Raw genomic sequence first — 26,329 nt, forward strand, 5'->3', positions numbered from 1 at the left:
TCTTCAAATTCCATTTGTAATTAGGCCCCCTTCGTCAATTGCTCAGTTTGATCAACAGCACAGAAGAGGTTCCCCCCCCCCAATACAGGCAATCCTCGACGTGCAACCACAACAGAGCCCACAATTTCCGTCGCTTAGTGAGTTTTAGTCGTTAAGTGAGTTTTGCCCCACTTCACGACCTTTCTCGCCAGAGTTGTTAAGCGAATCACTGCAGGGGATAGGTTAGTCACATGGCTGTCAAGTGAATCTGGATTCCTCGTCGACGTTGTCGTCAGAAGGTCGCAAAAGGGGGAATCCCGTGACCCCCGGGACGTTGCCACCGTCATAAATACGAGTCGGTTGCCAATTGTCCGAATTTTGATCACGTGACCCTGGGGATGATGCAACGGCCGTAAGTGGGGGGGGGGAACGGTCATTGGTCGCTTTTTTACAGTACCGCTGCCACTTTGAACGGTCACTAAACAAATTGTCGTAAGTCGGGGACCACCTGTACTGAATTGAGCCTACAGCCTTTGCATTTCCTGGTGGCCTCCCGTTCGGGTAGATGCCATGCCAGGCCCAACTTAAGCTTTTAAAATCAGCCAAGGCCGGCACCTTTCTGCCAGCTCAGCAGGGCAAATACTACGACACACCCTGTTAAAAGCAAGCTGTTATTCTGGCCTCTTTGTCTGCAACCCCTCCTCCAGGATTAAGTTTAAAGTCCTCCTGACGAAACTCCGCTGGCTGGCTTCGGTCAAACACGTGACTAGTCCTCAGGGAAGGCCAGCCATCTATCATCCAGATAAGCCAAAACATAATCCAGAAACTAACATTTCTTCCACATTGAAATGCTGCTCCTTCTTCCAAAGGAGAGCTGGGCAGCTTTGCGACCTGTGGACTTCAAACTCCCAGGATACTCATCCAGTTTTTAGCCTTCACGCTATTAAAAATAATTAAATAAATTCCTGAGCCAGCCGTGCCTGGTTCAGAAATACTGGGAGTGGTACAAAGAACTACTGGAGGAGGGATTCCTATCCTAACACAGAAGATTCTTAAAGTGAATATAAAGATAAAACCAGAGATTTGTCTTTTAGGTCTCTAACTGATAAAGAACTTGGGAAAAAAAACTGGAATTTAAGAGGTTGAAGCAGCAAGATGACTTTATGCAGAAAAATGAAAGGATGCCGTGATTGCCACGATGGACGAAGGAGGGCTAAATGGATTGCTTTGATTACAGAAAAAAAAAAAAAAACACGATTTTGTTTTCTTCTCCTCCGTTGGTACAACTTTCTTTCTACCACTTTTTGGATTTTGTGTTTGAGGTGGGGAAAAAAATAAGAAACTTTGTTTTTTGGTTTTACTGATCAGATGGGTTGGGTATTATAGAAATGGCTAGTATACATTATTCTATAAAAGCACGAAGTTGAGGTTTTGTGTTATTATCTTAATTCTCCTGTACCAAAAGGAGTCGGAAGCTGATGCTTTTCTTTCTCTCCCTCTACTCTACATTTTCTCTCTTCCCTTTTTCCTCCTCTACTTTACCTCTATTTTCATTTTTCTTAACAGTTTTGTACTTTAGGCTTTGCTAAACTAATATAAAATCTGAACCACAAAGAATTCTGGGAGCTGAAGTCCACAGGTCATAAAGTAAAGCCATCATTGCCCACCCCTGTCCTTTAGCTTCCCGCTTGCAGTGCTTGATCTGAGTTACTAAATCTCCTCCTTCTCCTTGAGTGAAAGTGTGGCCGAGGGTAACTTCAATCCTCTTATTTTATCCAAACTTCAACTTGCGATAAATATACGCCAGGGTTATTGCAGACACCACAAGCCTTACAGAAGGCATCACCTATTTTTGCTTCCGTTTCTTCAATCACCACCAGTAAATGTTTTTTTGTTTGTTTGTTTTAGTTTAAGTTCTTCCAGTAGTTGTTTTTTTTAAGGCGAAAGACTCAGGTTAAGTGGTGAAACTTTTAGGGATACTATATATTAAGAAGGATATATGCAAAAGTGCTGGATGCTACACAAAGTTATGAAAGTAGTCTCAGTATAATCTGGTAAAATATAAATCAGGCGCAGGATTTTTTGGCATTGACTTTTTGTCTGCCCCCCCCCCCCAATGCCAGTTCATTTTTTTCCCTGTACTTTTGGAAGGTAGATTCAGCTGATTACTATACTATTTTATACCTAGTGGCAGGTGAGATCAGACACAAGTTTTAGAATGGAAGGGAAGGGAAGGGAAGGGAAGGGAATGGATGGGAAGGGAAGGGAAGGGAAGGGAAGGGAAGGGAAGGGAAGGGAAGGGAAGGGAAGCTGGAAGGGACCTTGGAGGTCTTCTAGTCCAGCCCCCCGCTCAAGCGGGAGAACCCATACCATCTCAGACAAGTGACTGTCCAGTCTCTTCTTAAAAAGCCCCAGTGATGGAGCGCCCACGATTTCTGGTAGCAAGCTGTTCCACTGGTTAATTGTCCTCACTGTTAGGAACTTTCTCCTTAATTCCAGGTTGCTTCTCTCTTTGGTCAGTTTCCGACCATTGATTCTTATCCTGCCTTCTGATGCTCTGGAGAATAGCTTGACCCCCTCTTCTTTGTGGCAGCCCCCCAAATACTGAAACACTGCTATCATGTCACCCCTGTTTCTTCTTTTCTTACTTGGACTAGCCCAGGGCAACCTGGGCTCTTTTATGACTGGTGGACTTCAACTCCCAGAATTCCTGAGCCAGCGTAGCTCTGCTTGGAAACTCTCCCTTTCCCCTCAGCATGGCTGGCTCAGGAATTCTGGGAGTTGAAGTCCATGAGTCATAAAAGGGCCCAGGTTGTTGCCTACCCCGGATTAGGTGTTCTCTCTTCAGGAAATTCCAAGCCCCGCAGCTGTTCTTCATATGTCTTTGTCTTTTCCTTTACTGTGTCACTGTCCCTTGCTTCAGGATATTTGCAGACAAATACATATTAGGACTATGTGAAACACAGATCCAGCCTAGAAGCACGGAAAAAATTCCTGAGGGTGGGAACAATTAATCGGTGGAACAGTTTGATTCCTGGAGTTGTGGGTTGCTCCATTGTTGGAGGTGTTCAAGAAGAGACTGGACAGCTGTCTGACTGGGATGGTATGGAGTCTCCTGCCTTGAGCACAGGGGTTGGACTACAACAGTGGTTCTCAACCTGTGGGTCGGGACCCCATTTGGGGTCGAACGACCATTTCACGGGGGTCGCCAAACAACGCAGTCCGCCATTTTTCCCCCCTTTTCCTTAGCTGTGCTACTCCCGTTTATTCTATTGGCTTTTGAAAGCCAATAGAATAGACTCTCTTGAATAGAGTCTAATTCTATTGGCTTTCAAAGCCAATAGGAATTGTCCAGGCTGTCTCTGCCCTGCTGAGCCCGCCAAAAGTCCCATTCTGCAAACGGTGCTGCACCAGTTGAGTAGTCCTCGACTTACGACCGGTTGAGTAGTCCTCGACTTACGACCGGTTGGGGGTCACGGCATTAAAAAGGTTGAGAACCACTGGACTAGAGATCTCTGATGTCCCTCTCAGCCCTAGGATTCTCGGATGCTGTGTATCACTGATTTCAGAATCATAGATGTACTGCTCGACTTACAACAGTTCATTTAGTGACCGTTTGAAGTTACAACGGCACCCCCAAAAAGTGACTTACGACCGTTTTTCACACTTTGCAACTGTTGCAGCATCTCCGGGGGTCACCGGATCAAAATTCAGGCACTTGGCCACTGACTCATAGTTACAACGGTTGGAGTGTCCCAGGCTCAGGTGATCCTCTTTTGTGACCTTCCGACAAGCAGAGTCGATGGGGAGAAGTCAGATTCATTTAACAACCGTTTTGCTAACTTAACATCTGCAAGCAAGGTTGTCAAACAGGGCAAAATTCATTTTAAAATTGTCGCACTTAGCAACATAAATTCGGGGCTGAATTGTGGCCGTATGTTGAGGACCACCTGTATTTGACACTTAACAAACCAAATGAGTCCAGATGGATTAGAACGGGATCCTCAAGCTTGGCCACTTTAAGACTTGTGGACTTCAACTCCCAGAATTCCTCAGCCAGCAAAGCTGGCTGAAGAATTCTGGGAGTTGACGTCCACAAGTCTTAAAGGGACCAAGGTGGAGGACCCCTGGATTAGAGATCAAATCTTGGACGTGACAATTCTCTGAAAAAACGAAATAAAGCTGCGATCCAGAAACGGCCCAGAGTGACCACGTGCCTTTGCGGAGCTTGTGACCGTTTTTGTCTTAGCTACTTTTCCACACGCAGAATAAATGGGAAGAGAAACCTCGGAGGGGCCTAAGAAAAAAAATCCCAAATGTCTTTTTTTCTGTGCGGTTTCGCAATTCTGAAAATAGCACACTGCACCAGGGTGACCCATGTGCTGATGGGCAGTAATAACCTTGCAGCGTCTTTTTCTCTTTTTAATCAATGAAAAGAGCAGACAAAAAAACCCCAATCTGACACTAATGGGCGCAACCCACCTATTGTATCCTCTGTGTGTGTGTGTGTGTGTGTGTGTGTGTGTGTGTGAGAGAGAGAGAGAGAGAGAGAGAGAGAGAGAGAGAGAGAGAATGAGAGAGAATTAAAAATTGCAACTTGGGCTGCAAAAAGGCTGCTCATCTCGACTGACATATGCCTGCCCTAATTCTGGGAGACACATAAAACAAAAGGCTTCTTGTTTGTCCCCACAAAGAAATGATGGCCTTGCCTCCTTGGGGAAGTCTCTCAAAGATGAATAAACTGTAATTATGTCTCTGCTCCATCCTCCTCTTTCTGCCCGGCTGTGGGCCCTGGTTACAAGGAGCCCCACCGACGACGATGGTCTCCGGGGGAAGAGGAAGACAGGGAGGCAATAGGTCCATGACTGTTTGTTTTATATATATATATATATATATATATATATATATATATATATATATACATACATACATACATACATACACATACACACACACACACACACACACATATACACACATATATAACACACACAAACACACATATATACACACATATATACATATATAGATACACACATACATACATGTACACACATATATACATATATACAAATGCATACACATATATACATATACACACATATATAACACAAACACAGAGACATATATACATACATACACATATATACATACACACATATAACACATATATATATACACATATATATACACACACATATATAGATACATACACATATACATATACACACATATATAACACAAACACACACACAGATATACACACATACATATACATATATATATACATTTACATACACATATACATACATATATACACATATATACATATACATACATGTATAACACACACAAACACACACACACGTATATACACACATACATACACACACACACATATATACACACACACACACACACACATACACACACATATATATATATATATCTACTTGATTTCGTAGATTTGTTTTCGTAGATATATACATATATATCCCCCGCCTATATTGTTGTTGTTGTTGTTAATTGCGAAGTCGTGTCCCACCCATCGCGACCCCATGGACAATGTTCCTCCAGGCCGCCTATATTATTTTTATGAATAACTCAATGTGGCAAACATACGTACCTGCCTCCTCCTAATTTCCCCACAACAACAACCCCGTGAGGTGAATGGGGGGGGGAGAGAGGGAGGGATTTGAACTCAGGGTCTCCTGCTTTCTCCCATGGCGAGAGACCTGTTTGACTGGAGGAGGATGAGCGGCAAGGAAGCTGTCAATCAGCAGCCGCATCTTCTGCTATCCCCGGGGGCCCCACCCCCCTGACAAGCGACGCCTTCTCCCAAAAGAGGTTCCTCTGGGATTCCTCGTTGGGCTCCCTTCAATTCCAAGCTCTGCGCCTTCTGGAATGCCCCCCCCCTCCAACCGGGGGTCAGGGGCGACCCCTTCCCGAAGGGCCGGGCTCCGGTGAGCTGCTCGCTCTCCTTCCCAAGAGAAAGAAGGCCCACCGAGTCAAGGCAGCTGCAGAGGAGAGGAGAGGACGGGGACTCCAGCATCCCCCTCGGCCAAAGGGGAACAGGAAGGCCACTCGGACGGGCCCCGAGGAAGCTGCCACAAAGGCAGGCAGGGAGGTGGGCAGCTGTGGCCACCTGGAGGTTTAGAAAGGCTGGCTGGGGAATTCTGGGAGTTGAAGTCCACAAAGTTGCCAAGCTTGGACTCCCCTGAACTAGGGCAGGAACTGCTTTCTAATTCTAATTCTTTTAAAAGACTGTTTTATTTTTTTTAAAAAAAAAAGATGCGTAACTGGGATGCCAGCTGGCTACAAAGCCAAGCCCCTTCTAACAAAGCCGCTAGCCCTCATGAAGTTACCTAGGAAATTTCTGCAAGAAAACCACCGATTTCCAGGAGCACCAAGGACTCCACAGCCCTCCACTTTGCAAAGCCCACTCCTTTCAAGCACTGATCATGTTCCCTAGTTGGGTCATGAAATGTCTGCAAGGAAACCATCCAGCTCAGAGGGAACCCAGGACCCCTCATTTCAACCCTGAGCTACAAGGACTCTCCTTGGGGCTTGGTATCAAAGCCCCTTCCTCAAGGATCATCCAACATTTCCCAGAACAGCCCTCCTCCCCACCAGGCCCCTTGGGGGGGGGGTTCTGACAAACTGAAAGTGATGGATGGCTCCAGTCCAGGGCCAGACTTGGACCGGTGCTGATGCTCACCTGGCACGGGAGAAGAAGAAAAAACCTACCAGGGACCGTAGGAAGCACCTGGGAAGAATAACGTGGCAATTTTTGGAGAAGGTACACAGAACACACTCAACCTTGCAAATATCAATTAAAAAATCTCCCTTTTTATGACCCATAATCTCTTCTGCGAGTCCCTTGGACTGCAAGGCGTTCAAACCGGTCAGTCCTAGAGGAGATCAACCCCGACTGCTCTTTAGAAGGCCAGATCCTGAAGTTGAAACTCAAATATTTTAGCCACCTAATGAGAAGGAAGGACTCACTGGAGAAGAGCCTAATGCTAGGAAAGATTGAGGGCAAGAGAAGAAGGGGACGACAGAGAAGGAGGTGGCTGGATGGAGTCACCGAAGCAGTAGGTGTGAACTTCAATGGACTCCAGAAGATGGTAGAGGACAGGAAGACCTGGAGGAACATTGTCCATGGGGTCGCGATGGGTCGGACACGACTTCGCAATTAACAACAACAAATTTGTTAATTTGGGGTAGAGTCAGGGCTGGATGGAGCTGAGGGCTGACTGGCAGGATGCAGCAGACATCGATAAAGGAGAATATTCGTTCCTTCCAAATGCGTCCACCGGGCCAAAAGGCGACTTTGTGTGGTGCACAAATGTCGGGATACCCCTGGAACAATCTCGTCTCAACACCCTTGCCAAAAAAAGGCCCGTTTCCCCCCCCCACACACACACACACCTACCTTCCTCCACATCGTTGCGGCCGGCGGCCTCCAGAAGCTGGACGTTTTCAGGGAAGACCACCCTGGTCTCCTTGGCGGCCCTCCGCCTCTTCGTCTCCCCTTTGACCTTCTTGCCCTGCCCGTCCTTCTCAAACTGTGCCCACTTCTTCAGCTGCTGGGCGCGGCGTTTCTGGGCGTGCTTGAGCCGTTCCTGGGTGCCCATCCGGGCAACCGCTGGCATCTCAGCCAGCAGCTCCAGGTGGTCCGCCATGCCTGGCCAACCGCAGAGGCTCACCTGCGACGTGCCGTTCAAAGCATTGGGAAACTATGGGCTGGGGCAGGCCGGGGAAGGGGCGGGAGGGGGGTGGAAAGCTCTCCCTCGGACACCAGCGGCAAGTCTTCAGAGGCGCTCGGCAAGAAGACGGCGACAGCCGGGCTGCTGACTGTGCATCTTCACAAATGTGGAAGAAATCTGGTTTTGAAATCAGTCAGGTGAGCCTCTCTCGACAGGTGGTGCCAACCTTAACAACGGAAACGGCACTTGCCTTGCCTTCCTCGTCCAGGCAGAGCCGGTGAAAACGGGCACCCCCAAAAAGAAGGATTCGTGAAGCGGCCCTGAAGGGTCCCTGGGAGGCTGGGGAGATACTTTGGCCGCTGCCCACCACTCAGGCAAGGCGAGGGGCTCCAGTTGAAGTACAGAGGGCTGCTGCTAGCCCTTGTCCTCCATGTTCAAAAGACCCCCAAACGCAGCAGCAACTTCCGACTGAGGAAAACGGCGAAGCATAAATCCTTCATTCTTTGGTGGCGAGTTTTTAATCCGCAGCCCGGCCTCGGCAAGCAGCAAACTCAGGCTTGTGTCTCGGCCCCTTTTGATCAGCCTCCCAATCGAGGCGGGAACAGGAGCTGAGCTGACTTATGGAGAGAGGTGACTTGATGATTCTGACTGCAATCTCAATCCCGGAGGAGTTTTCTCTGCTCCCTAAAATAGGACTTCAGCGCCTGGAGGCAGATCCCTCTGAATGGCTGGCACCCTCCTAGCAGTGGTCCACGGCCCCGCTGCCAGACAAGGAGCCCACGGCAGGGCCTGGGCGATCGGCCCACGGCTGCATCGTCTTCCCAGCAGAGTCCACACTGGCCGTACGTTCAAAGTCTTCCTTCGTGTCAGACTGTCCTGACCTGGCTGCTTCAGAACAAAGTCCTTGACGGAGGGCTGTCCTTCTTCCCACCGTGCACGGGCTCTCCTCGCCTCTAGCCACTTAATAAATGGATTTGTAAATAAATCAGAACTGCCAGCCACCTTCCTTGGAGCCGTTGATGGCTTTCAACTGTTTTGCTCCAACTGCTCAGGAGCACCGCAGGACAAACCGGTCGACGGCTGGCTGGAGACTCCTCCCTTCGCGTGGTGCTACTTGGGTGCTGGGCCGAGCTTTGCGCGGCCGTCTCCAGCCAGGCGCTCTCTGGAAAGTCCTGCAGCAGAAGAGGAAGAAGGAAGCCGGTCAGGCAGGGCTTAGAGGCTGCCACCCGCACCCAGAACACCTAAGCCCCCTCTTTGCCAGACAAACCGCTGGCTGCTCTCTCGCCCTGCCTTCCTCCAAGATTAGTCGACAGCCAAAGTTGAAGCAAATGACTTGAGAGGAGATCAGATTACGAAAAGGTGGAGGAGGGGAGGGGGCTGTTTTCAGCCCTGTGTCACCTCCTGTTCAAGACAGGGACCCCTTCCCTTTAAAGCAGCCGCCAGCATTTAGATTAGTGTTTCTCAACCTTGACAATTTTAAGGCATGTGGACTTCAGCTCCCAGAATTCCACAGCCAGCATTGCTGGCTGTGGAATTCTGGGAGCTGAAGTCCACATGCCTTAAAATTGTCAAGGTTGAGAAACACTGATTTAGATGTCCTTCACATTTCCCAGCACCTGCATACTTCCTAACTAATCCCCCTGGGAGGGACTGGCTGGGGGGGGGGGGTCACTCCCTTGGGACAAATAGCAGGGGGAGTTGAGCAAGAGACAATTTAAGGGCTTAGGTGGGAAATTGTAAACGATTTAAGTGCCTGAGGGCCCCAAGGACAGACAGCAGAATGGCCCAGCGAGAACAACAGGATAACAAAACTGGAAAGTTCCTTGGAGGTCATCTAGTCCAACCCCCTGCTCAAGCAGGAGACCCTTGCAGAAGAACAGAGCTGGAAGGGACCTTGGAGGTCTTCTAGTCCACCCCCTGCTCAAGCAGGAGAGCCTATAGCAGTGGTTCTCCACCTGTGGGCCGGGACCCCATTTGGGGTCGAACGACCATTTCACAGGGGTCGCCAAACAACGCAGTCCGCCATTTTTTTCCCCCTTTTCCTTAGCTGTGCTACTCCCTTTTATTCTATTGGCTTTTGAAAGCCAATAGAAGAGACTCTCTTGAATAGAGTCTAATTCTATTGGCTTTCCAAAGCCAATAGGAATTGTCCAGGCTGTCTCTGCCCTGCTGAGCCCGCCAAAAGTCTCACTCTGCAAACGGTGCTGCACCAGTTGAGTAGTCCTCGACTTACGACCGGTTGAGTAGTCCTCGACTTACGACTGGTTGGGGGTCGCGGCATTAAAAAGGTTGAGAACTACTGTCCTATAGCATTCTGCACCAATGGTTGTCCAGTCTCTTCTTAAAAACTTCCAGTGATGGAGTACCCACCACTTCTGGAAGGAAGCCATTCCACTGATTAATTGTTCTCGCTTCATTCTTCTCTCCTTAATCAGCTTCCACCCCGTTGCTTCTTGTCCTGCCCTCTGGTGCTTTGGAGAATAGCTTGAGCCTTTCTTCTTCGGGGCAGCCCCTCAAATATTGGAAGACTGCTCTCGTGTCACCCCTGGGCCTTCTTTTCACTAAACGAGACATTTTGTGGAGAACAAATTGTGTAGAACGAAAAAGAAAAGAAATAGACGTTCTGTCCGGCATTTTGCAAATTGGCCACCCACCCAGGGCTCAAGGACGAATACTTCCCAAGTTGTCCATTTCTTGCAGTGTTTCTCAACCTTGACAATTTTAAGGCATGTGGACTTCAACTCCCAGAATTCCACAGCCAGCATTGCTGGCTGTGGAATTCTGGGAGTTGAAGTCCACATGCCTTAAAATTGTCAAGGTTGAGAAACACTGCAGGTAATAACCCCGTCTCTGGAATGCTAGCTCTCTTAGGGAACTGGGTGAGCAGAAGAAATGAAGACACGGTCTGCAGCAGTAGCAACCAGCGGCTTTAGCAAAGCTGTCCCTCTAGAACAGGAATTATTCACACTCAACAACCATTCTTCCAGCAGTTCCAAAGGGCAAGGATCCTTAGGAAGAAGAAGTGTCTACACAGCTCTTGCGTGGCAAGCACAAAGCTAAGGCGCAAGTGAACGATGGCAAGGCTGGCCACCCAGTTTCCAACAGAGAACAACCAAAGGCACTTTTTAGCCACCTCTACGAAAGAGCAGAGGGCAAAAGTTGGCTTGAAACTCAACAGTTAAAAAAAGTAAGGTCATCCCTTCCTGGCAAATAGAAGGGGAAGACTCTAGAACGAGTACAGAGAAGAGCAACGAAGATGATTAGAGGTCTGGAGGCTAAAATATACAAAGAACGGTTGCTAAAGTTGGGTAGGTCTAGTCTAATGAAGAGAGGGACCAGGGGGGACAGGATAGCAGCCTTCCAGTATCTCAGGGGCTGCCCCAAAGAAGAGGGAGTCAAGCTATTCTCCAAAGCGCCTGAAGGCAAGACAAGAAGCAACGGAAACTGATCAAGGAGAGAAGCAACCTGGAACTAAGGAGAAACTTCCTGACAGTGAGGAGAATTAACCAGTGGAACAACCTGCCTCCAGAAGTGGTGAATGCTCCAATACTGGATTTTTTTAGAAGAGACTGGACAGCCATTTGTCCGAAATGGTCTAGGGCAGGGGTAGGCAACCTTGGCTCTTTTATGACTCGTGGACTTCAACTCCCAGAATTCCTGAACCAGCCACGCTGAGGGGAAAGGGAGAAGTTTCCAAAGTGAGCCATGCTGGTTCAGGAATTTTGGGAGTTGAAGTCCACGGGTCATGAGGGGGGGGCATAGTTCCCCCTTGCTGGCTGAGGAATTCTGGGAGTTGAAGTCCATGAGTCATAAAAGAGCCAAGGTTGCCTACCCCTGGTGTAGGGTTTCCTGCCTGAGCAGGGGGTTGGACTAGATGACCTCCAAGATCCCTTCCAACTTTATTACTATTATTATTATGGATCATGGCACAGTCAGCCAGATGTTCAGACTGGATTTGGCATTTTGTCTACCTATCGAGTCCTTACCAGGACCTGGGATAGGCAGATGTGGATGTTTGATGGTATTACAGATATCGTCGCAGGATGGAAGCAGTTCCTAGTAAGGCCGCCTTTTGCAATTGACTAATGGCGAATTTGTCAATGGTGTTCAAGTGGTGCTCCAGTTGTTTTGGGATTGCTCCCAAGGCACCTATCACTACTACTACTACTACTACTACTACTACTACTACTACTACTACTACTACTACTATTAAATGGAAGCAGTGACAGATCTTATTTTCTCGGGCTCTTGGGCCCACTGCAGGTGGTGATGTAGCCATGAAATTAAAAGACAATTGCTCCTTGGGAGGAAAGCTATGGAAAACCTAGACAGAGTATTAAAAGGCAGAGACATTGTCTTGCCCACAAAGATCCGTATAGTTAACGTTATGCTTTTCCAACTAAGAATGTACAGCTGTGAGAAGCAGACCATAGGGAGGGCTGAGTGCTGAAAAATGGATGCTTTCAAATGGTGGTGCTGAAGAAAGACTCCTGCAAGGAGACCCGGTGGGCTGTGCGGGCTACAGAGGGCCAGATGCAACTTAGCAACAACAAGACTGCTAATAAAATAAATAAATCTGTAGTTAAGGATGAGCAGTGAGATGACCAAGATGGCAGCAAGTAAAGAGAGCTTTAAACAGAATTAAACAATTCAGTGAAGGGCTGGCTCAGGAATTCTGGGAGTTGAAGTCCACGGGCTGTAAAGTTGCCGTAATTGCCCACCCCTGATCTAAACCAAAACCTTTCAGGATCAAGTCGGAAGAACCCCAGAATTCCCAAACATTCATGCGGGTGAAACCCGATCCAAATTTGGGTTCCTTCAGCACATTTTCCTCCACGACCGAAGGGGCTCCCCCAGAAAGGATGCTTTTAACCCAAACCACCTTTTCGGTCCCAAACTGCTCTATATCCACACACACCCATTTCCTGCCAGCAGCGTGAATCTGGTAGAAAGGCATACAGCCAGCAAGACTCTTAGAAAAGATGCAAGGCCATCTTTGTGGGAGATACAGCTCCCAGAAAAGTTGCTTTAAAAAAACTGGACAAAATGCATAAAAGCAGTGTTTCTCAACCTTGACAATTTTAAGGCATGTGGACTTCAATTCCCAGAATTCCACAGCCAGCAAAGCTGGCTGTGGAATTCTGGGAGTTGAAGTCCACATGCCTTAAAATTGTCAAGGTTGAGAAACACTGGCCATAAAGCAATTTCAGCCCCGCTAACGAGGTTCGGAAAGGACACGGTTTGCCTCTGTACCGCGTGTTCTAAAAAGGCAACTTTGCAACCATCACAAATTCTGCTAAAGCACTTTCAAGTGGAACGTTGAGCTCAATTACAGAGCACTGGTTTAATGGGGGGGGGGCAGAAATGCAGACCTGCTGGGCTAAAAGCACTGGACATTACTGGGGGAAAAAAATACAGGTAGCCCTTGACGTACGAACCACAACTGAGCCCAAATTTATGTCGCTAAGCGGAACATTTGTTAAGGGAGTCTTCCTCCATTTTCCTGCCACAGTTGTTAAGTGAACCACGGCAGTTATTGTTAAATGAATGCGGCTTCCCCACGGATTTTGCTCGTCAGAAAGTCGCAAATGGGATCACGTGACCCCGGGGCACACTGCGACCGTCATAAATACGAGTCAGTTGACAAGCATCCGAATTTTGATCACGTGACCCTGGGGAATGCTGCAATGGTTGTAGGTGTGAAAAACGTTCATTTTTTCAGTGCCCTGGTAACTTTGAACGGTCCCTAAACGAATGGTTATAAATCAAGCACTACCTGTAACTTAGCTGGGCTGCTTCTGTTAAAGTTGGCCTAGATACATTTTAAATAAGCATAAATAAATATTGCTTCAGGTTCCAGAAACTAGAGACAGTCCCTGCTTCCTTGCCCCACCCTGGATCTCTGAAGAGTGAGGAAGGCAGCGCACCCATCCTAGCCAGCATAATCTACATATCTACCATCACGCCAAACGGCCACTTAAATCTGGTCAGGCTCACTGGGGCAAAATGGCTCAGGAGCCTCTAAAGCAGTGGTTCTCAACCTGTGGGTCGGGACCCCATTTGGGGTCGAACGACCATTTCACGGGGGTCGCCAAACAACACAGTCTGCCATTTTTTCCCCCTTTTCCTTAGCTGTGCTACTCCCTTTTATTCTATTGGCTTTTGAAAGCCAATAGAATAGACTCTCTGAATAGAGTCTAATTCTATGGGCTTTCCAAAGCCAATAGGAATTGTCCAGGCTGTCTCTGCCCTGCTGAGCCTGCCAAAAGTCCCATTCTGCAAACGGTGCTGCACCATTTGAGTAGTCCTCGACTTAACGACCGGTTGAGTAGTCCTCAACTTACCACCAGTTGGGGGTCGTGGCATTAAAAAGGTTGAGAACCACTGCTCTAAAACTTCCCATTTCTTTCTACAACAATCACCCTCTGGCTGGGGATTACCAGATCACACCCCAAACAGCTCTTGCAGTGGAGGTGATTTTAATCCAACTGTGATGAAACTAAGATTAAAACAAGCTATAACCATTCAACCTGACCAAGCTATATACCACAGAGCTAGCACATAATTCGACACCCAGCAAGCCTGGAATTCCAATTTTAAAAAACTGTTATCGTACTGGGTTGCAGCATAATCCTCTCACTCAAAAACATTTTGGGAAAGCTCTCGATAAAATCTTCCCACGTGAGCAAAGAGGGAAAAAGCAATTAGAAATTTCTAGCCACAAAAGGAAGAAGAGAGGGGTAGGGTTAGCACTCTGCATAGCCCCTGGAGCTTTTCAAGATAAATAAAAGCAGATAAATAAGTTTGGCATGCAAATAAAATTTGCACAATCTGTGCAAGTTACAACACTTGAGTTTTGCTGCCAAAAAAAGAAAAGAAAAAAAGATGAAAGCTGATACTGGGTGCATGATTTCCTAAAACACAACCTGCATAACAATGAGTGTATGCAATACCAATTACTTAAATTCTAGTAAAACAATGGGGCATGTTTCTGACACTATTTCCCCAATATTGAGAGCTTCCAGAAAGAGTGAGGCAGATATGGTTAAATTAAACCGAGACCTAATTTCTATATTCTTCTCCAGGTTCACATATCAGTGAGTTACAAGCAAAGTTGCGTTTAAGGGGTTCTTCGTCCTCTCTGCGCTGGTTTTCTTGCAGACGTTTCATTACCCAACTAGGTGATGACATCAGTGCTCGAAGGGAACAAAGTATGAGGAGTGGAGGAGGAGAAGGAGGGAGGAGCAGAAAGAAGAGGAATGTGGGGTCCTTATCCTTATGTTTCATTACCCGAGCTAGCACTGATGATGTGACCTAGACGGGTAATGAAACGTCTGCAAGAAAACCGCCAAGCTCAGAGAGCACCAACAACCCCACAGTCCTCCTCTTCCTCCTCTTCCTCCTCCCCCCTCTCCATGAACCACACTCCCTTCTAGCACTGATGATGTTCCCTAGTTGGGTAATGAAACGTCTGCAAGAAAACTACCATGTTCAGAGAGCACCCAGGACCCCACAGTCGTCGTCCTCCTCCTCCTCCTCCTCCTCATCTCCATGAACTCTATTCCCTTCTAGCATTGATGGTGATCCCTAGCTGGGTAATGAAACTACAAGTCTTCTCCTTTAAAGTAGTGTTCATTATATTCATGAAGCCACTGCAAATATGAGCGCCTTGCTGCAGGTGACCAGCAGGATCGCTGGTGCTGCAGTCAGGTCTCCCCTGCCACAAGATGAAGCAGCCTGCAAAGACGCTGTCAACCAGACTGACAGTTTCGAAAACTAGCCCAACCCTGAGCCAGACTCACGGGATTTGACCTGCCACAGGAGTTCCAGGGGCCAGAGATCATTCCTCAAAGGAGACTTCGGAATGCAGCACCCCTGAACGGGTCATACCTCTGTGCTCTTCCCCTGGGCCTCTCAGGGCCCCGCTCTGCTTTGGAAGCCAGCTGATCAGGGCACAGGAGCCCTTCGGATTAACACACCTGGATCAGTAACAATGGGAAAAGCAGCACTGCCCTCCTCTCCCACCAAACCAGTCAGGCAGCGGCTGCCGCATTCCTGCTGCCCCAAGCCACGCCACCGGGGCACCCACGCAACCTGCCGGAGGTGAAATATTGCATGCAGGAACTCCCTGACTCTTCCTGGAATCAGGAATGTGAAGAATTGGGCAAGGGCTGGAGCGAGCCAGCAAGCGCTCTCCAGTCGGCAAACAGAAACCCGTGTTTATTGTGCTCGCTGGCCTTCGGGTCTTCTTCTAGCTTTGGAGTCAAGCTGTTCTCCAAAACACCTGAAGGCAGGACAAGAAGCAACGGATGGAAACTCATCAAGGAGAGAAGCAACCTGGAACTAAGGAGAAACTTCCTGAAAGTGAGAACAATTAACCAGTGGAACAACCTGCCTCCAGAAGCGGTGAATGTTCCAACACTGGAAGTCTTTAAGAAGAGACCGGACAGCCATTTGTCTGGAATGGTATAGGATTTCCTGCCTGAGCAGGGGGTTGGACCAGATGACCTCCAAGGTCCCTTCCGATTCTGCTATTCTGTTACTACTGTTCTTCCTCTGCCCGTTATGCAGCTGCCAGCTAGGCCTTCTCTTCTCGGACCATTTCCTGGGCAGCTGTTTTCCGAGATCATCCCCACAGACCAGTCCAGCAGGGCTTTCCAAACCTGGCCACTTTAAGACTGGTGGACCTCAACTCCCAGAATTCCCCAGCCAGCATGCGCTGGCTGGGGAATTCTGGGAGTTGAGGTCCACCAGTTTTAAAGTGACCAAGCTTGGAGACGCCCGCATGACAATTTCACAAGGCCTCATAAACCTAGCCTGTCTATCAAAGCTCAATTGATCAAGTAATAAATATCGGTCCGTTCAGAGCCAGCAGCCTCATATACGGAGCTCATATTTGCCTGCGGCAAAATCTAGGCACAGTCAGGCCATCTCCCCACCCCCCCCTCAAAAAGGCACTTTCTTTGCTTGCTTTTCTTCAGTTACCTGGTCAAAGCCCCTCCCATCCATGTGGCAGAGTTAGAATCAGGACATTTGCACGGAAAAACACAGCTTCCGGGAGTCAAGAACACTTTTTAAGGCAGGAAGTTTGCCCAGCGGCCCAGATCTGGAGTGCTCCTTGCTAAATTTAGTAGTAACTGTGAGAGGGACCTCGGAGTCCTAGTAGACAATCACCTAAATAGGAGCCAGCCGTGTGCTGCAGCTGCCAAAAAGGCCAACACAGTGCTAGGCTGCATTAACAGAGGGAGAGAATCAAGATCATGTGAAGTATTAATACCACTCTACAATGCCTTGGTAAGGCCACACTTGGAATTCTGCATCCAGTTTTGGTCACCACGATGTAAAAAAGATGTTGAGACTCTAGAAAGAGTGCAGAGAAGAGCAACAAAGATGATTAGGGGACTGGAGGCTAAAGCATACAAGGAACGGTTGCTAGAATTGGGTATGCCTAGTTTAACGAAGAGAAGGACGAGGGGGGACAGGATAGCAGTCTTCCAGTATCTCAGGGGCTGCCACAAAGAAGAGGGAATTAAGCTATTTTCCAAAGCATCTGAAGGCAGGACAAGAAGCAACGGGTGGAAACTAACCAAGGAGAGAAGCAACCTAGAACTAAGGAGAAACTTCCTGACAGTGAGAACAATTAATCAGTGGAACAGCTTGCCACCAGAAGCAGTAAATGCTCCAACACTGGAAGTTTTTAAGAAGAGACTGGACAGCCATTTGTCCAAAATGGTGTAGGGTTTCCTGCCCGAGCAGGGGGTTGGACTAGATGACCTCCAAGGTCCTTTCCAACTTTTCTATTATTATGATTATTAAATTTACCCAGCGGAAAGAACCAGGGGCGAAGGGAAAATCTAGGTTTCCCCTTCAGCTGTAAATCTGGAATTCTGGAAATCTCTTGCCAGGAAGAGCTGAAATGAGTGGAGGGGCGAACTCAGAGAAAAGCTACTTTCTAAAAATGTCATAAAGTGGTACACTAAAGCAATGCATGTATTTTTAAACCCGGTCTCAGCCACCCTGTGTGTGTGTGTGTGTGTGTGTGTGTGTGTGTGTGTGTGTGTGTGTGAACCATACCCTGCCCAACCTGCAGAGTCAGCAAATAAAATTTAAGGAAGAAACACGGGTAGTCCTCAGCTTGCAAACGCAACTCAGCCCAAACTTTCCACTACTAAGCACGACGGATGTTAGGTTGAGTTTTGCACCCTTTTTTACGACTTTTCTTGCCCCCCGATGTTAAGTGAGTCCCTAGCAGTTGTTAAGTGAGCAACGTGGTCCTTAAGTGGAATCTGGCTTCCCCTATGGGCTTCGCTTGTCACAAGGTCCCGGAAGGTCACAAAGTCACGTGACCCTGGGACACTGCGACTGTCATAAATACGAACCGGTTGCCAATTCCGATCCCGTAACCGTGAGGATGTGGCAATGGTTGTAAGTGTGAGAAACGGTCATCAGTCACTGTTTTCAGCGCCAGTCACTAAACGAATAGTTGTTAAGTCAAGGACTTCCGGTAAACGCAGTGTTTCTCAACCTTGACAATTTTAAGGCATGTGGACTTCAACTCCCAGAATTCCTCAAAGCTGGCTGTGGAATTCTGGGAGTTGAAGTCCACATGCCTTAAAATTGTCAAGGTTGAGAAACACTGCCCGAGTAAAGAGAAATAATATTGTTCAAAATCTCAGGGACGCAGCCAAGTCCCAGCCTGAGGGAAATATTTGGTTCCAGGCTGGGGAGCCTCCGAGTCCCATCCCAGCAGACGAGAGCCAGGCAGCCCACATGATCCCAGGACACGGCATCCGTCATAGGTTTGAGCCAGTTACCAAGCGTCTGAATATTGATCACATGACCAAAGAGATGCTGTAGCCATTGCTAAGTATGAAAAAGGGTCATAAGTCATTTTTTAAGTGCCATTGTAACGTCAAACAGTCACTAAAAGGATGGTTGTAAGTCAGGGGCTTACTGTGTTTAATGGGCCAAGAAAGCACATGTGCACCGGACACCAAAACGGGGCTCCTACACCCCAAACAGCAAATGCACCAAAGCTATTGCGTCTTCCGTCTCATTCAGAGATAAAGCGCCATGATGGCGCAGTGGTCAGAATGCAGCATTGCAGGCTAACTCTGCCCACCGCCAGTAGTTCGTTCCTGACTGGCTCAAGGTTGACTCAGCCTTCTGTCCTTCCGAGGTCGGTTAAAATGAAGACCCAATATGCCAGTGATGGCGAACCTTTTAGAGACCGAGTGCCCAAACTGCAACCCAAAACCCACTTATGCATTGTCGGGTGCTGGGTGGGTGTGGCCCATGGGGTGGGTGTGGCTGCGGTGATAACAGTAGATTGGGTGGGCCTAAAAAGTTCAATCAATCAATTCCAACTTTGCAAGATCATTTTTCCCCCGAGAGAAGTGGAAATTGATTGGTTAATTGAACTTTTTTTTTTTTTTTAAACACGGCGGCGGAGGCCTAAAGCAAAAAGGTTTTATAAAACCCAGCTGAAGGCCTAGGATTGGGGCGACAGCGCACGTGCCCACAGAGAGGGCTCTGAGTGCCGCCTCTGGCACCTGTGCCATAGGTTCGCCACCACTGCAATATGCCGACTCTATAAATTGCTTAGAGAGGGCTGTGAAGCACTGTGAAGCCATATCTAAGTCAATGTGCTATTGCTACTCTCCAGGCCTAATACACAACACACTGCCTTGGGTCACAACCCGTCGGCATTTTAGCTCCCCACCAAATCAACTTTCTATCCCACCTTTTCCCCAGGTGCCACTCTGCTGCCTTTTGGTTTTGACATTTTTTTTATTAGTTTAAATTTTGTATTAGTTTATCAAAATATAAAATACAGAAAGACAAAGAAAAATGAGAATAACGGCGAGGAGGAAAAGAGGGAAAAGTGTAGGGTAAAACGGAAAGAAAAGAAAAAGCATGGACTTTTGACTCTTTTTCGTGTAGTAGAATAGGGCAATAGTATATAACCTCAACTTCTTACTTTTACATAATAATGTTGTTGTTAATTGCGAAGTCGTGTCCGACACATCGCGACCCCATGGACAATGTTCCTCCAGGTCTTCCTGTCCTCTACCATCTTCTGGAGTCCATTTAAATTCATGCCTACTGCTTCAGTGACTCCATCCAGCCATCTCATTCTCTGTCGTCCCCTTCTTCTATTGCCCTCAATCTTTCCCAGCATTAGGCTCTTCTCCAGTGAATCCTTCCTTCTCATTATGTGGCCAAAGTACTTGAGTTTCAACTTCAGGATCTGGCCTTCTAAAGAGCAGTCGGGGTTGATCTCTTCTAGGACTGACCGGTTTGAACGCCTTGCAGTCCAAGGGACTCGCAGGAGTCTTCTCCAGCACCATAGTTCAAAGGCCTCAATTCTTTTGCGCTCAGCCTTTCTTATGGTCCAACTTTCACAGCCATACATTGCAACTGGGAAAACCATGGCCTGGACTATACGCACTTTTGTTGGCAGGGTGATGTCTCTGCTTTTTAGAATGCTGTTTAGATTTGCCATAGCTTTCCTCCCCAGGAGCAAGCGTCTTTTAATTTCTTGGCTGCAGAAATAATGTAGGCTAGCCATTTACCTAATCAGCAAAACCAAAATTTCATTTTTTTCCCCACCTCAAGCATGAAGTCCAGAAGCGGTTTCCAAATAAAAAAAAAATGTGTTCTTTTCTTTAATCAAAGCAGTCAATTTAGCTCTCTCCGCTAACTCCGTCAACTTTTGCGGCTATTCGTCCATGGTGGGAATCAAAGTATCCTTCCATTTTTGTGCATAAGGTATTCTTGCTTCGGTCAGCATATATATAACATCCGCCACGGCTCTATTGGAACCTCTTCAAGCTGCTCAACCCCAAAATCTGAACTGGTTCTCCAAAGGACCACAGAGTGAAGGGGGAAGGATCTCTTAAGAACTGATCCAAACCCAGGAATTTCAAATTGGCCTGAAGACAGGAAGCAGAGAATCAAACGCAGGCCGGAGCAGAGGAGCGCCTGACCAAGGAAATAATAGAAGAGAGAGAAAGAAGAGAGAGGAGAGGAGAGAGAGAGAAAAAGAGAGAGAGGGAGGGAAGGAGAGGGGGAGAGAGAGAGAGAAAGAGAGAGGGAAAGAGAGAAAGAGAAAGAGAGAGGGGGGAGAGAGAGAGAGAGAGGGAGAGAGAGAGAGAGAGAGAGAGAGGGAGGGAGGGAGAGAGAGAGAGAGAAGCAAACCATGTGAGCTGCCAACATTACACCCCACAATGGCTGATATGTTTACAAAAGGCCGCTTGCTGCACGGACAAGGCTGGAAAAACAGACGGAGCCATCCAAACAACCTTGCCAAGAGATCGACCAACGTATAATCAGCCCAAACGGAATTGCTTGAAAAGGGGGGAAAGGGTTTTCCAATGATACTTTGTGGAAAGAAAACTGTGTAATTATACCAGTATAATTTAAGAAAGTTCCAAAAACTGAACGTCTTCTAAATATAAGTAAGGGCTTCACCCTTCTTTCGGAATTGCCAAGGTTATAAAGTCAATTAATCAAAAGGATGAAGCCCAATGCATTATTTCAGTACAGATGTGGGATATTTTACTAAAATATTTGGTACCGATTACACCAGGGTGCTATAAGATCTCTATTTGTAAACCAGAGATTATGCAGGAGACCCTTCCTTGCTTCGCACACACTTGGAATGGAAGTTTTTAAGAAGAGACTGGACAGCCATTTGTCCGAAATGGTATAGGGTTTCTTAAGTCTCTTCTTAAAAATTTCCAGTGTCGGAGCATTCACTGCTTCTGGAGGCAGATTGTTCCCCTGGTTAATTGTTCTAACTGTCAGGAAGTTTCTCCTTAGTTCCAGGTTGCTTCTCTCCTTGATGAGTTTCCATCCGTTGCTCCTTGTTCTACCTTCTGGCGCTTTGGAGAATAGCTTGACTCCCTCTTCTTTGGGGCAGCCCCTGAGATACTGGAAGACTGCTATCATGTCCCCCCTCGTCCTTCTCTTCATTAAACTAGACATACCCAATTCCAGCAATCGTTCTTCATGTGTTTTAGCCTCCAGTCCCCTAATCATCTTTGTTGCTCTTTGTTGCTGCTACTACTACTACTACTACTACTACTACTACTACTACTACTACTATTACTTGTGAGTCTGGCCTCAGTGCAGGGCCCAATCCTTACAGATCCGTTTTTGCAAACCCAGCGCCCTCCATCCCCCTACATCAGTAACATTGCTCCGGGGGTACCTCCAGCCCACCGACAGCTGCTGGAGACCTCCAACAATTGCTAAGGAAGGGTCAGGCCTGCTGGGCGCTTGCACTGTTTGGAGGCCTCCGGCTTCAGCAGGGGGTTGGACTAGAAGACCTCCAAGGTCCCTTCCAACTCTGTTATTCTGGCAGGTTGACAGATTAGTATCAGATCAAGCCGCCCAGAGTTACTCTGAGGTAAGATGGGTGACCAATTAATTAATTAATTAATTAATTATGTATATATATAATTTATAGGTCACCCATTTTACATCAAGGTAACTCTGAGCGGCTTGATCTGATACTAATCTACCCACCTATGAACTAGATGAGCGGGGGGGGGGGAGAGGAAAGTGTGTGTATATGTGTGTGTGTGTATGTATGTATATTATATGTATATGTATGTGTGTTTATATATATATATATTCAAAAAACTAAAACACAGATCACTGAGACTAAATATATGTATAAACATACATATACATATATATACACATACACACACACACACATATATATATACACATACACACACCTCCCCCCATCATTTAGCTATTGTATTTTTTATTTTTATATTTTTGCAGTATTTTATTTATATAGGTTTATCTTTTTAATATTCTAAACCGCTCAGAGAAATCCTGTGGTACGGTGGGCGGCCCATACAAACAAACAAACAAACAAACAAATTCTGGATGGGAGACCACAAGGAAACCCGGCTGGAGTGACTCCCTCCGACCAGAGCCTACTCTCCAGCCCATGGGGCAGAGCCTCTTGAGGACAGCCTGATCCTGCATCCCCCATCAGCAGCAGCATGAGGGAGGGGGGGCGAGAAGGGGGTCTTCCGCCTAGTCAGAGTGGCGAGATCTCCTGGTGGTCTCCCATCCAGCTGCCACCTCCCCCCACGGATCTCCACACGAAGAAACGCAAGGCCATGAACCAAACCACCTAACACATCACTCTGGGGAGGTGGAGGGATCTTGGACTACACCCTCCATCATCCAAGCACCCCCTTTCCTTTCAGGCCAGTGCTGGCTGGGGATGATGGGAGCGGGGACCAAGCCGGAATGGACATTCTGGCGCCCCCTCGGCCCGCCCGCCATCAGCACTGCCAAAAGCGCCCCCTCCGAGAGTCCTCCCCCCCACGTGACCCCATCCCCGAACTCCAGACCCCTCGCCGGAGACCCCCCACTCAACCCGGACGCCGCCTCGCCCCCCTCACCGCGGTTCCCCGCCGGCCTTCCCCTGAGGCGCGCATCTCCCGCTAGGCCCGGCTTCGCCGCCATGGCAACCAGCCACACTTCCGCCGGGGGCAGGAAGTGGGAGCCTTGCCGCCGCCATATTGGGTGAGGTCAAAAGGCTCAAGGAAGCCGGAGACGGGCGGAGCTGGCCTGCTGCAGACCCGCAGGTGACCGCCAGATGGCGGCAAGCAGAGTCGTCTGGGTGAATGCGTTGCCGCGGCAACGCCCGCCTAAAGCGCCTGGATGGCTGAGGAAAGCTGAGGATGATGGGAGTTGTGGTCCCACGCATCTGGAGGGCATCAGGCTGGTTGGAGACGCAGCATCTTATTTGCTGAGCTGCAAGGAGAAAGCCGACAAGGGTTTTCCAGGGAATCTATGATGGAACTTGATAAAGGGACTTAAAGTGCCCAATTTCTGCTGGGAAAATCTTAATTTTTGATGCAATCTTCCAGAAGGGACCGTGTTTTTTTCCTTTCTCCATCACTTGGACAGCCATTGATCCAGAATGGAACAGGGCAGGGATGTCCAACCTTGGGAACTTTAAGTAAGGTGACCAACTTTTTTACAATGAAAAGGAGGACACAAATAAATTCAAGAAAAAATATTGTAAATAAAATTGCGTTCAGCACCAATTCCTATTGGCTTTCGAAAGCCAATAGGGGGAGTAGCACAGCTCATGCAAAAGTTGAAAAAAAAAATCCATCAAAAAAAAAAGGTGCCGGAATGCCGTTCTAAGCGTTCTATGAGAAAAAAAAAAAAGCCCTGCAGATTAGTCTTCAAATATCGAAAAGGAGGACATGTAGGGGGACACTTTTCGAGTGAGGACGGAACTTACAAAAGGAGGACTTTTGTAAAGTTTTGCAAAGGCTGGGGAATTCTGGGAGTTGAAGTCCACAAGTCTTAAAGTTCCCACGCTTCAACACCCCTGGTATAGGGTCTCCTCTCCTGCTTGAGCAGGGGTTGAACTAGAGGACCTTCAAGGTCCCTTCCATCTCTGTTATTCTGTATTCAGTGGAATGGCTTGCGTGCAGAAGTTGTGGGTGCTCCATCACTGGAGGTTTTTAAGAAGAGACAGACAGTCATTTGTCTGGAATGGTCTAGACCAGGGGTGAGGAACCTTGGCTCTTTTGTGACTGGTGGACTTCAACTCCCAAAATTCCTGAGCCAGCATGGGTGAAACTATGGCCCTCTCATGACTCGTGGACTTCAACTCCCAGAATTCCTGAGCCAGCATGGGGGAACTATGGCCCCCAGAATTCCTGAGCCAGCCATGCTGAGGGGAAAGAGAGAGGTTTCCAAGCTGAGCCATGCTGGCTCAGGAATTCTGGGAGTTGAAGTCCACGAGTCGTGAGGGGGCCATAGCCATGCTGGCTCAGGAATTCCCACAAGTCATGCCATAGGCTGGCTGAGGAATTCTGGGAGTTGAAGTCCACGAGTCATGAGGGGGCCATAGTTCCCCCATGCTGGCTCAGGAATTCTGGGAGTTGAAGTCCACAAGTCATAAAAGAGCCATAGTTCCCCCATGCTGGCTGAGGAATTCTGGGAGTTGAAGTCCACGAGTCATAAAAGAGCCAAGGTTGCCTACCCCTGTTATGGGGGTTGGACTAGAGGACCTCGAAGGTCCCTTCCAACTCTTCTTATTCTGCATGACCAGCTTCCCAGCTAGTGATTTTTAAACCAAAGGATTAACCTTCCACCAGATGTTGCTAAAACATATCCAAGACATTTCAGGAACGCTTCAGGATTACCTACGGCTGATCCCTCTGCGACAACATTCTTAATGAGTCACCTATTTAGGCAAAGCTAAAATCCTCACCAGATTGTCCGAAGAAAAACTGGAAAGCACAGAGTTAAATCTACTGGTGCTTATTATTATTATAATTTATACTGTGACGGTCTATTCAAAATGGATCCTCTAAGAAGGAAAAGACAGCTTTAGCACCACAGGCCTAATATTTGCCTGAGGATTTATTGGCTTATTTATTCTATTGATTGATGGAGCCTCTAATTCACAACTGCCACTCTGGGGGCAGACATACAGTTAAACTCTAAGAAATAAAAATAAAAATAAAAACAGCAATGAATCAAAGGAAGTGCCCTAGAACAAAGAAAAAGAAGATAATGTGAAAACATTGCTGGGTCTCCAGATGCCATTCCTTGGTGGAGCAGGGGCTTGGACTAGATGACCTCCAAGGTCCCTTCCAACTTTATTATTATTATTATTATTATTATTATTATTATTATCCAGGTCTTCAGGGACTTACTGAATACCAGCAAGTTCAGCACCCCACAAAGAGAGTGGGGGGTTTCCTAGAGAACCCCCTTTATAGACAGTTTCCCCATAGAGCAGAAGGTCAGGAAAGTAAGCAGGTCCTAGCAGTGTTTCTCAACCTTGACAATTTTAAGGCATGTGGACTTCAACTCCCAGAATTCCACAGCCAGCTTTGCTGGCTGTGGAATTCTGGGAGTTGAAGTCCACATGCCTTAAAATTGTCAAGGTTGAGAAACACTGTGACCTAAGGTAATTAGGTCTTTAATTGGGGATCCTTGGTGCTCTCTGAGCTTGGTTGTTTTCTTACAGACGTCTCATCACCCAACTAGGTAACATCATCAGTGCTAGAACAGGGCTCCCCAACCCCCGGGCCATGGACTGGTACTGGGCCGTGGCATACCAGCAACCAGGCCGCACAAACAAGGAAAGCCTCATCTGTGGGATGCAGGTAGCACACAAAAACACTCACTCTTCGGTCCGTGGAAAAACCTTTCTCCGCGGAACCGGTCCCTGGTGCCCAAAAGGTTGGGGATCAAACCCCACTCCCTTCTAGCACTGATAATGTTACCTAGTTGGGTCATTAAACGTCTGCAAGAAAACCACCCAGCTCAGAGAACACCAAAGGCCACAGAGTCTCCTCCTCCTCTTCAACCTCTTTCCCTTCTAGCACTGATGATGTTACCAAGTTGGGTGATGAAACGTCTGCACACAGCTCAGAGAACACCAAGGACTACACCACGGGTCGGCAACCTGCGGCTCCGGAGCCGCATGCGGCTCTTTGAGCCTTCCCATGTGGCTCTCAGCCTCCTCTGCCTTTGCAGAGAGAGACAGAGACAGAGAGAGGCAATTGCGATTCCCTGCTTCTCTCTCTCTCTCTCTCTCTCTCTCTCTCTCTCTCTCTGTGTGTGTGTGTGTG

At 47.7% G+C, this 26,329-nt stretch overlaps 1 protein-coding gene across 5 annotated transcripts in view; it reads right to left on the reverse strand.

Annotated features, from left to right (window-relative positions):
- The window catches only part of PPP1R16A (protein phosphatase 1 regulatory subunit 16A), a 45,427-nt gene extending 22,232 nt beyond the window's left edge, over positions 1–23,195 (reverse strand). Inside the window, exons 1-2 of one of the 5 annotated variants that reach the window (XM_039330176.1) lie at positions 23,123–23,195; positions 7,415–8,860 (exon numbers count right to left, since the gene is read on the reverse strand). In XM_039330176.1, the coding sequence (XP_039186110.1) occupies positions 7,415–7,664 (250 nt within the window). In that variant the 5' untranslated portion in view covers positions 7,665–8,860; positions 23,123–23,195. Of the gene's footprint in view, positions 1–7,414; positions 8,861–10,058; positions 10,237–15,490; positions 15,976–16,673; positions 16,835–23,122 lie in introns of those variants that run through there. The other 4 variants (XM_039330180.1, XM_039330177.1, XM_039330178.1 and 1 more) reach the window with 4 other exon arrangements.
- Between the last annotated feature and the right edge of the window lie 3,134 nt (positions 23,196–26,329).

This window comes from Crotalus tigris, unplaced genomic scaffold (assembly GCF_016545835.1).
Source record: "Crotalus tigris isolate CLP2741 ecotype Arizona unplaced genomic scaffold, ASM1654583v1 scf7180000024426.592134, whole genome shotgun sequence".
Lineage (NCBI taxonomy): Eukaryota > Metazoa > Chordata > Lepidosauria > Squamata > Viperidae > Crotalus > Crotalus tigris.